The following is an 11,860-nucleotide window of genomic DNA, read 5'->3' as shown; positions in this document are numbered from 1 at the left end:
CAATACACAAATATAAAATAAAGTAAAACATCATAGCATAAAACTAGTTAAAGGAGCAATAAGTAAGATATTTTCTGTAAAATCAACCTAAATCATTCTTATTTTTCACCTGGGAAGGAAGTAACATTCCTTACAAACAATCGGTCCTCTCCGTCAACAATGTCAAGTTTTTCTCCTTTCAAACCTAGAAGTACGGTCCGGATGACTTCAGTTCAGTGTTTAGCCCGTGTTTACTTCCTGGGTCCTGAGCCAATCGTGTGAGACTTTCCAGAGTTCCCAAAACAGAGCGCAGCATTTGGTATTTTATTTTCCTAAAAGAGCATCAGCCTGCTAACATGGAAGCCAGTAAGAGAAGCGGACCAGAAATAAAACAGAATACAACATTATAAACCTTTTCTGTGTCACTAAAAATTCAGCGGGGTTTTCACAGCAACAACAGACCGTTGAGTAAACGGCTGGTCTCCACTAAAGTCCCTTAAATGAAAGTTGCGCCAACTCAGCGAGTGCCGCCATTTTGGGTCTAAACTTGCCACAGGCAGGCGCTTTAACATTTTTATGTTATGCGCGTTTCGCACCTTCTAATACTCTTCAGGCAGGTGTTCTGAATAAAACACAACTGAGTGATGATGATCACCTACTAGGTATCCAGAAAAGCTGATATTACATTTTAATAAGACTTGAGAGAGACATTTTTAAGTGAACTGTATACTTCTCTTTTCCTGTGTTGAAGTCCAGAATTGATCCCATAGAACAAAAATCAGACACACATTATGCTACGCAATAAATTTAGTTTTATCGAGATCATTATGACCCTTAAACTGATTACAGCGTCTGTCTTTAAAAAGAAAATACAACACTGGCTGAGTGGTAAATGTACTAGTAGTAGACTACTATAGTAGGCCACAAGTATTTAATATTCACCCAGATTTGGCCTACTTAGTGCACATTAGCGTGGTCCATATGAAAATTTCATAAGAAAATTTCACATAAAAAATCGGACGGTCGGTGAAAATCAAACATGTTTGAAATTCAGTCGGTAGTCGTGAGGTTTTCGTGAGCGCATCCTGCTGTTCAAGCAGAGCTACGAGGGGGCGCCCTCCCCTCCTCTCCGTCCTCGCCAGGGGAGGGAGGGGAGCAGGCATCCCCAAAGCGACCTCCGCCCGGCGAGGGCGAACGCTCCGGTCCGCGCGACGCACTGGCCACCTGTTTCGGCACGCCTCCGCTCGCGGAGTCTCCGCGAAAGGCATTGTGTGTGTTGTTCCCATTTTAACCACCAGGTGTCATCATTACTTATTGTTCCTTTAAAAACTAGCTAAAAGCCAATGAGAACAAGTAGGTCTCCAACTGCTTCTTAAAATAATGAAGTAGTCAAGACAGCGTAAAGATGAGGTTAACGCCTTCAACAGTCTGGGGGCCACAGCTCTAAAATACCGATCCCCTTTGATCCTGTAAATTAGTTTGAGGAACCATTAACAGCCTTTGGCGGGAGGATGTCAAACTACAAGAAAGGGAACACAGTTATAAAAGGTTGGTGATATAAGCTGGAGCTTGGTTGCTCAGGCCTCTAAAAGTGAGAACTAAGTTTTAAAATTAACTAAATATACCAGTAGCCAATGTAAAGAGGTTAAAACTGGGGTAATGTGGGGCTGTCTCTTTCTTGTGTTGCTTAAAAGTCTTGCAGCAGCATTCTGCACTAACTGCAGATGGCCAAGATCTTTATTTTTCATAAAAATAATAAGACTTACAATAGTCAACATGAGATGAAATAAAAGCATGAATAATCATCTCTAATTCATCTTTTGACACCAAAGTTTGGAGCTTAGAAATATTTCTTAGCTCAAAAAAGCAGTTTTTGATTAATCTGAGAGTGACACTCTAGTAAACATGGCAAAAATCAAAAATAGCGTCAAGATTTCTGAGGCTTGGATTGACAGAAGAGGCTATTACACCCAGAGATTGCTTAATTTCTGTTATTTGGTTCTCAGTGGTGATGATTTGGGATTCTGTCTTATCAGGGTGTACCTGCAAGTTGCTGTTACAGGCCCACTCTTTAATACCATAGTTTAAAAAAAATACAACAAAATAGTTTCCCTTTATTATTTATTTTACAAGTGTATAAAACTCAGGAACAAAGAATGATACAATTGAATCAAATGCTGTAGAAATACTTAGAAGAATACTGGACAACTGATCATTAATCTCAAACAACACATGAAAATAACTTAAAATAATATCAGAAACATGGTTGCTTTTTTATACGTTTTGGTACAAAAAAAAAATCTGAGCTGTTTAGCTTAAAATGTCCAACTATTCCTCCAGTGGTCAAAATTTTGTAGCTTTTATATCTTCCTCTGGAGTTTTGCCTTTTTCTGAACTGCGTCGATACAAAGTCAGGAAGACCGGCATGAAAATGATGCCGTGGACCATCCCAATGAACATGACCAGGAAGAAAATCTTGAAGAAGGTTCTGAAGGTGTGGAACTCCGACGTGGCCAACACCGACACCCCTAAAATCGTGGACAAGGTGCCTTGGAGGATGGGGTAACCCAGACTGGACAGAGCGTCCACGGCCCTGTCGTTGGGTTGGGCCTTGTCGCTGGAGACGAAGACGTAGGACATATGAGCCGAGAAGTCCACGGTGAAGCCGATGCAGACGGTGAAAATGATCATGGATATGGAGTCGAGACTGATGTCCCAAAGAGCCATGCAGCCATTCACCCCCACAGTGACCGAACCGATGGAACAGGTGACCAACAAGGAGCAGACGGGGTTGGGAATCAGCAGGAGAGACACGACCAACATCACGGCCATGATAACTCCGACGTTTTTAATGGTGCTCTTCACCACGACGTCGTACTGGTCAAAGTAGATGAACTCGTGGTTGTAGACCAACAAAGACGCTGCCTTGCATCTGCCCACAATGTGCTTTAAGCTTTTGAGCACTTCGATTTCCTCGCTGGCTTTGGTAATATTGACAGTCTGTATGAAAAACCGGGAGGCATGGATGGCGTCTCCAGTCAGGTTCACGTCTTGCTTAAACAAAGGATACAACTCAAAAAATGGAGGCAGATTTGAGAGAAAAACCTCTTTATCGTCAAGGTTTAGATGTTTCTCTTGACCGTATGATAGGTACGAGTCCAGCCAGGATGTGTAAATGTCCCTATCAACAAACCGGAGCTCCTTAAAGTCTTCCAGGCATGCCTGAAGTTGAGATCTTTTGGCCTCGTCCCAGTATGCCAGTTCCCCTTTCACAATGACCATGATAGATGGCCCATAATCATAGAAATACTTCCTGTCCTTAATGTTGAATCTTGTAACATGAGAGTTATCAGCTGCCAGGTCATAAAGTTCAATCCCCTGCTTAATGTGGAAACATCCAAACACACTTGTGGCCAAATATGCCAGATAAACAATGACAACCGCACCCTTGACCCAAGGTTTCATCAAACATGGTCCGTAGTACTTCTTGAAGAAATTGCTGGCGGGTTGTTTTTTCTCCGCTCCTGTGAGCTCATCGTAATATCCTCCCACGCAGCAGATGTTGTACATCTCAGTCTGGTTAATCGACTTTTCCGACGGTATCTTCATGCAGGTTAGCCAGTGCCGGTTGCTGGCCTCTCGCCTGCCGTTCAGGGCCATGAAGGCGCCGAAGAAGGTGATGGTGTAGACGTAACAGAAGATGATGGAGGTGGCGGTGTACAGGCAGAAGGACTGCACCGACGGGAAGTCGGACATGACGCCGATGAAGAACTTGAGGACGTCTGTCAAGGCGGTGATGGTGATGGACATTACGGCTTCTTTGTAGGTGTGAGCCATGCGCTTGGGTACAGGGTCGTTCACGTGGGTGTGCTGCCAGTCGGACACCATGATGAACATGTTGTTCAGGCCGATTCCTGGAGGGAGGAGAAATAAAGTGTTTCTTTTAGCATGGATTCAAATTGGGTTTCATTTTAAAGGATGTGGGAAGCTTTTTTTGTTTATTTTTCCTCACCCAGTATTAAAAAGGGAGAGTTTGCCACAGTTATGACAAACGGCACTCCGATGTAAAGCAGCAAGCCAAAAGAGGAGACAACTGCCAGCCCGGCGGATAAAACACCGAAGACAGCCACCCACATTTTGTTTCTGACATGGTCCGATCTGCCAGGGAGAGTGAAATCGTTATAAGCGTGTTTGTTTGTTTGTTTGTTTGTTTCAGACAACCAAATACAACAAACACGCTGGCATTCAAGAAAACCAGACAACTACATCTATACAGTAAGTAAGGGATGGTGCCCGACAATATTTTCATTATCAGAAATTAATGATTAATGAGGCGTGAACAGCAGCCAATCAGAATTGAGTATTGTGTTAAGTTTTTATTAATACTTTAAAAAAGATTGTTTTAGAGATATCTGGAAAATTTAATACTTTGGTTAAAAGAAAACAAGTGAATAAAATACATTTTCACACAAGTTTCTGCAAGGATTCAAAAATTGAATTACACTGATCACATTATGTGTATGGAAGAGTTTTGCTGTCACTTGAGAAAATACATTTTTTCAAAACTATCATGTTATAACATGATATTTATATTGTATAAACGCGCTAACTATGTTGTATAAACGTGATAATTATATTGTATAAATGTGATCATTTTATTGTATAAACGTGATCATTATATTGTATAAACGTGATCATTTTATTGTATAAACGTGATCATGATATTGTATAACTGATGATTATATATTATAAACATGATCATTTTATTGTATAAATGTGATAACTACGTTGTATAAACGTGATAATTATATTGTATAAACGTGATCATTATATTGCATAATGGATGATTATATTTTATAAACGGGATAATTATATTGTATAAATGTGATAACTATGTTGTATAAATGTGATAATTATATAATACAAACATGATAACTATATTGGATAAACGTGATAATTATATTGTATAAACATGATAATTATATTGTATAAATGTGATTATTATATTGTATTAACATGATCATTATATTGTATAAACATGATCATTATATTGTATAAATGTGATAATTATATTGTATAAACATGATCATTATATTGTATAAATGTGATACATTTATTGTATAAATGCGATAACTTTGTTGTATAAACGTGATAATTATATTGTATAAACGTGATAATTATATTGTATAAACGTGATCATTATATTGCATAACGGATGATTATATTTTATAAACGAGATAATTATATTGTATAAATGTGATAACTATGTTGTATAAACTTGATAATTATATTATATAAACATGATAACTATATTGGATAAACGTGATAACTATATTGTATAAACATGATAATTATATTGTATAAATGTGATAAGTATATTGTATAAACGTGATCATTATATTGCATAACGGATGATTATATTTTATAAACGAGACAATTATATTGTATAAACGTGATCATTATATTGCATAACGGATGATTATATTTTATAAACGAGATAATTATATTGTATAAATGTGATAACTATGTTGTATAAACTTGATAATTATATTACATAAACATGATAACTATATTGTATAAATGTGATAATTATATTGTATAAACGTGATAACTATATTGGATAAACGTGATAATTATATTGAGATGGTGGCGGTAGTATGCTTTTAGTCAGACTGATTTAAGAAGAAAGAGAAGAGTAAGAAAAGGAGGAATAATAAGCAGAAGAAGAAGTTGGCATTCCAAGTAAATTTTTGATTGAAGTGAAGAGGATGGCTAAAAAGAAGGACAACCCATTGCTGTGATTCCTGTAAGTGTGTTTTCTGTCCACTCATATTTCAGATGTATTATTAGCCATTAATGGTCATAAATTAGTACAATAAGCATTTTTTGTTTGTGTTTTTTCTACTATTTTTTAAAAAGCCTGACATTTTAGCCTACATATAAGAAGATAAACTAAACTATTGTCAATTAGAATTTTTTTTTTTTGGTCCATGCAGGCTCCCATAATTTTCCAGCTGGTCAATGAGGAAGGCTGCCACATCTAGAGGATCTGAATAATTTTTCCTTCTGTAGAGTCACATTCTTTGGAGGATTCTTCTCAGTGTGCGCATGCAAATAAAGAAATCTCATCCGCAGCGTGCAGCAGCATCTCTGTGTCTTATACTGAAGTAAAACTCGATCAACTCCTGTAAATTTGCCATTTTACTTCCTGAGCAGATGACATACGGGGTAAAAGCATCCCACCACTATCTGGATAACGCTATCACGATAGTTATCACATTTATACAATATACTATCACATTTGTACAACATAATTATCATGTTATAACATGATAGTTTTAAAAATATATATTTTCTTAAGTGACAGCAATACGCTTCCGTATTTATGAGTTTTGCCTAACATTTTGATGATTGTCTTTGTAAACTTTGCTGCAATTCTCCCCTTGCACTTACATACTAAGTTAAGCATTTTTATTTATAGCAACTCGTCTTTAAGCCCATTAAGTCTGAAATTATTCACTGTTTTCTGTGCGGCCTGCGTGTGTCACTCTCACATCGCTCAGACTGATAAATAACAGCTCTCCGTGTCCCACACATGACTCGGTGTCAGGCGCTCCGTGCGACAGCCACTGATCACTTCTTACCTCAGGCAGGATATCACAGAGAAGCTTATAGCACAGGCGTAAGTGATGAGGAATAAAGGGAATCCATCCACGGTGTGGCTGTCGATCTCCTCCTGCTTGGATTTAGAGGTGTAGTAGGAGACCTGCAAAGCAGCGCAGCAGAGAGAGAAATCCTGTTACTGACAAGTGCACCATGGTGACAACATGGTTGGGATTGCAGGAGCTTCTCCAAAACAAACACTGTGCATGTAAACACACACCTGCGTGCTTCTTGTGAAGCATTAGAACCTAATGTTCTACCAACACTGCAAAAACGGATGTAAAAATAAGTAAAATGTTCTTAAAATTAGTGTTTTTGTCCTAGATTTGAGCAGGTAAATAAGACTTTCTGCTAATGGAATGAGTATTTTGACCCCTGAAATAAGATAATTAGACATACTGCACTTGAAATAAGATGATGGAGATAAATTGTTCCTGTTTTAAGTGCAAAAATCTTATTCTATTGGCAGATCATCTTATTTACGTGCTTAAATCAAGGAAAAAGACACAAATTTTAAGAAAATGTTACTTATTATTTTTAGTTCTGTTTTTGCAGTGCGTAAAAGCAAGAACACACCTGCTAAACTGTTAAGATGCATTAAAGGGGACATATCATGCTTTTCAATTCTTCCTTTTCACATTGAACTCATTAAGTTGTGGTCAATTTAAAGAGGAACTGCAACCGGTCTGGTCTGAATTCCTTGTTGATTTACTCCCATCTTCTCCCTTTTTACACTGCAAAAACAGAACTAAATATTAGTAATTTTTTCTTGAAATGAGTGTATTTGTACTTGATTTGAGCAGGTAAATAAGATAATCTGCCAATGAAATAAGATTTTTGTCCTTAAAATAGGAAGAACTCATCTCCATTAACTTATTTCAAGTGCATTATATCCAATTATCTTATTTTAGGGGTAAAAATACTTATTCCATTGGCAGATAATCTTATTTACCTGCTCAAATCAAGGACAAATGCACTAATTTCGAGAACATTTTACTTATTTTTAGTTCTGTTTTTGCAGTGTACCCCTGTTCTTAAGTCTGTCTGAGAACAACTTGTTTTGGCGCTGTCTCTTTAAATCTAAAGGAGATTAGATTAGATAAAGCGTAGACAACATAGCTCTGGGTTTCTTATAAACATTTAAAGATGTCCAACAGCTCAACAGGCTTCCGGAAGGCTTCCTTTGGAAACTGTCTGCTTTTTACTCATTAGACCACGGTGTCCAGTCTGACCGTAAATCTGAACAGTGAACAATCAGAGGACCAAAAGCAGAACTAAGAGGCCTAAAAACATTAACAGCAGATGAACCGTCGCTGCTGAAAACTACATTTCTCTGAACGTGTCCAGTTCAATCTGTAAAAAACACTAAATATATCCACGTTTTACATAAAACATCAACAGTTTGATTGACAAAACACCCATTAGCTACAAACTAGATACATAGCTGCAATATTAAGCTATGTTGACATACAATCTGTCATCAATCAATTTTAATCTATTATAAATCTGAAAGGATAAATTATTTTTTTCCACTGAGCTATTTCTATAGATAAAAAGAAGAATTTGGGGCTTATTGTATGTTTCTCATGATTTAAGATTAATTGATAGCAACACACACACACAAGAAAAAACTGTAATACTGACATTTTAAATTCCAGACGATTAATACAAAAATATACTATGGTAGATATTTCTGCTGCAGGCTTTAAATAAGGAAACCTCAGAAAGGAAATTCAAAGAGATAGATCAACGTGAAAAGCATATTTTTTGGACTGTGACAGGAAGCCTGAGTAACAATGAGAACATGCAATATCCATTCACCCAGGAGAACCTTAGTGCTGAAAGGCAACAATGCAAACGACTGCGCTTCCAGGCAGCCGTCCTAAGGATGATTTAACGGCTTTTTTTGGGAAACGTGAGACGGGTCTTTGCCTTATTTCTGGTCAGCAGTAGTTTTGGCCTCACCCATGGGTGCCGTTTTTGCCCTGAAGTTTTCTAATTATCGAATCATGAAGTCTGACCTGAACTGAGGTATGTGAGACCTGCAGCGCTTTAGATGTTGATCTTAAAGTGATTTTAGCAGAGCGTCATATCCGAGACGGTTTTCAACTGCACTGCAAAAACGGATCTGAAAATAAGTAAAATGTTCTTAAAGTTAGTGTATTTGTCCTTGATATGAGCAGGTAAATAAGATTATTTGCCAGTGGAATGAGTGTTTTGACCCTTAATATAAGATAATCAGACATCCTGCACTACAAATAAGATGATGGAGATGAGTTGTTCCTATTTTAAGTGTGGAAATCTTGTTCCATTGGCAGATCATCTTATTTACCTGCTCAAATCAGGGAAAAATACACAAATTTTAAGAATATTTTACTTATTTTAAGTTCCGTTTTTGCAGTGTGTTACATTTTTTCTGGAATCCACAGAAAAAGCCTTGCAACTTCCACCAGACTGATAGATAACCTGATTTATCAAGGCACTAGGTTAGTTTGGACAGCTTTCCCCCCTCAGCAATTCATCATTTAAAAACTATGTTTGTATATTAAAAAAAATTAGATATAGATCAAATAAAATGAGTTTATATGATTTATTCCCATTTAAACGAAAGGTGTGGATGCTACAAGATTTGAAGTGAGTTCACACCCTCCCAGCGTGCGCACGTGAAGAAAATAATAAAATCAATGCAATACGTACGTCAATGTGTTTCCTGTCCGTCTCATCTGCCAGCAGCGCTTTAAATCCTCTCAGCCATAACTCTGAGGCCTCTGCAGCGCCTTCTTGGCTGCTTAAGTAGTAGTACAACTTCACAGCTTGAGCCCTCTGGATGGTGCCGTTGGCATCCGTTAGAACTCCGCCAAGCGTATAGCCGAGGAAGACTAAGTCGGACCCGTGTCTGTGTTCTGGGTAGGTGAGGCTGGTTCTGCTGGATTCGTTGGAGCTGATGATATCCAGGATGACGTTTGAGACGCACTCTCCGCCGGCTTTGGCACACACCTGGCTGAATCCCAGCCGCCTGTTGTCCACGGTCATGTTCAGAATCTTCTCGTTGAGTCTGACGACGTCCTCCAAGGCAGGGCTTTCCAAAATATTGTTGCTGTTCCTCGGCACAGCAATGATGGAAGCAAAGTCCCCCCTGTCGTACAATCTTTCCTCGGAAAACATGGACGCATTGTAAGGAAAGTTCTCCCTGACGAAAGCCCTCGTTGCCTTTGAGGGTCCTTTCTTGGGGGTAAACTGCCGTTCAAGATCATTGTCCTCTCTGTCTTTGAGGAAGAAGAAGCCCCCACCAAGCGAGGCTGTGATTAAAATAGGAATAATGAAAAAATAAAATGGACAGGTGCCAACTGCTGATCCCAGTTTCTCGAAAAGGTTGGACAGGGGCCGAGAGAGGCAGTCTGTGCGCCTGACACCCATCTTTACTCCTGCAGGACTCAAAGAAGAAGGGAGACCATCCCTTATAAAGGCGGAAAGAAAGTTCTGTCAAAACCTTACCGGGAAGTCAAAGACAGGGAGACTACTGCTTTTAATGATGGTTTCTTACCGTAAAACTGATAAGCAGGCACCCTAAAAAGATTAAACAGAGACAGCATGGCAAAACTTGGGAAAGAGCGGAAACCTATTAAGAAATGTCATTTACTTGCACCACATTTTATTTCTTTACAACGTAAACATGTGAAGGAGTGGTAGCACTGAGCTCATGGTTTGTAAATCACTGTGGAGTTGTAGCACCTCCGAGATGTGAAATTGGCTGTCGAAGACGATAAGTCACGAGAAGAAAGCCGTAAAAAGAATCCTTAAAGACCTTTCACAATGCGTTTATTGTACTGGAGTTCAAAGGCTAACCACATTTAAAAGATTATGTAAACAGATTTAATGACAGAAATATTACAGCATGACGCAGACGTTCTCAAAGTTACCTCATCGTGGAAATTGAGAACTTTCGAATTTGTTCAGCATGGTTATGTTAAATTTTTAATAAGTCTGGCGTGTTAATTAAAAAAAAAGTAGGCAAACTTATTTTAACCTTACAATTCTTTATTTTATGGGTACATGAAAATACATGTATATGCAAAATGATATAGCCCTATTCTTTTTTCCATCATGCAAACTCAAAGTGACTTCAGTGAAATGAAAGAGAAGACATTTATACCCTCCACAGAATCAAGTTGAAACCAGAAAAAAAAAGAAAAGAAAAACAACAACTTGAAGGAGTGCCAAGCAACCGTCTCACCTTTCCAGTTCCTCGAAAGTTAGAAGGCTATTCTGAGCTGTTGCTCTATATTGACCCTGAACCTTTTTACTGAGTCTAACTAACAGTCTGGTTCTTTGAAAAAGGTTAATTATTTTTTTTTTGGAGGTTTAGCCTAATTACACTAAAACAAAAACTAAAAAAGAAAAACACAGACTAAACAGGAAACATATTAAGATTCAACAAAGTTTGTTTTAAAACTCATTGTTTTAGTATATGTATATTCATAGTTCTGGTTTACACCACCTTCCAATCTCCGATATCTGTAGAGATGTCTTGGAGATATTATGACTTAGACTTAGACACACTTTGTTTGTCTATCTCCCAACATCTTCAGGTTTGAACCTTCTCTGCCCAGTTGGCTGTGCCAAATATACAGCAGAAGCATCCATACTGGGTGCTCAAATGTTTTTCATTTATTGGTTTGAGCCATTGCTGGATGGATTTCATTATCCACCCGCAGACTGCTGTTTGTTCTGCCTTTGACAGGATTCTGGGTTGTGCTAATCATTCAACGCAGAATAAAGTACAATAAAGATGTTGTAAACTTAATGGTGTAAGCAGCTCAGTAGAGGATCAGTTACAGGAGGATGTTGTAAATCAATGACCACCCAGCTCTATGAAAGGTCATTGATTTATTATTACGTGACCTGTAAATGCATTCTAGTTCTTATACCAAAGCTCGAGTCTTGATGAAGACATTGGGTTAATGTATATTCTTTATCAGCTCACCTTTAATTAAATCACTGTCTTGGAACATTGTGTGGGGATTAAATATACTTAGTAGTAATTAGGCACTTCTTGGTGTTGTTTAGCCATGAGTTTGCATCAAAGTGTAAATGAGTTCAATCCCAACACCAGCAGTCTTCAGGTTGAAAGTTGCCTCTGACATCTTCATTACCCCATCCTGTTTCTTTCTATCGCCCCGCGTACTTTGCAGAGTCAAGGTGGCTAGGATAATTAGCT

The 11,860-nt window shown here is 38.1% G+C and overlaps 1 protein-coding gene across 1 annotated transcript; it reads right to left on the bottom strand.

The window, feature by feature from the left end:
- Positions 1 to 10,192, bottom strand: LOC105935726 (patched domain-containing protein 3). The gene is made up of 4 exons (XM_012876278.3): positions 9,340 to 10,192; positions 6,624 to 6,745; positions 3,992 to 4,137; positions 1 to 3,893 (listed from the first exon to the last, which is right to left on the bottom strand). Exons 1-4 carry the CDS (start codon positions 10,057 to 10,059, stop codon positions 2,323 to 2,325), a joined length of 2,559 nt encoding a protein of 852 aa, XP_012731732.2. The 5' UTR covers positions 10,060 to 10,192; the 3' UTR covers positions 1 to 2,322.
- Between the last annotated feature and the right edge of the window lie 1,668 nt (positions 10,193 to 11,860).

The sequence above is a fragment of the Fundulus heteroclitus genome, chromosome 21, assembly GCF_011125445.2.
Source record: "Fundulus heteroclitus isolate FHET01 chromosome 21, MU-UCD_Fhet_4.1, whole genome shotgun sequence".
NCBI classification, from domain to species: Eukaryota; Metazoa; Chordata; class Actinopteri; order Cyprinodontiformes; family Fundulidae; genus Fundulus; species Fundulus heteroclitus.
Note: the sequence above shows the minus strand (reverse complement) of the source record. Positions and strands in the feature narration are given on the sequence as shown.

Excerpts from the sequence above, each read along its gene's own strand:
- LOC105935726 (XM_012876278.3), bottom strand. The coding sequence starts at position 10,059 with ATGGGTGTCAGGCGCACAGACTGCCTCTCTCGGCCCCTGTCCAACCTT. Across the intron at positions 6,746-9,339 it reads CGGACAGGAAACACATTGAC|GTCTCCTACTACACCTCTAA; the intron begins GTACGTATTGCA and ends GCTGCTTTGCAG. Across the intron at positions 3,894-3,991 it reads CTCTCCCTTTTTAATACTGG|GAATCGGCCTGAACAACATG; the intron begins GTGAGGAAAAAT and ends TCCTCCCTCCAG.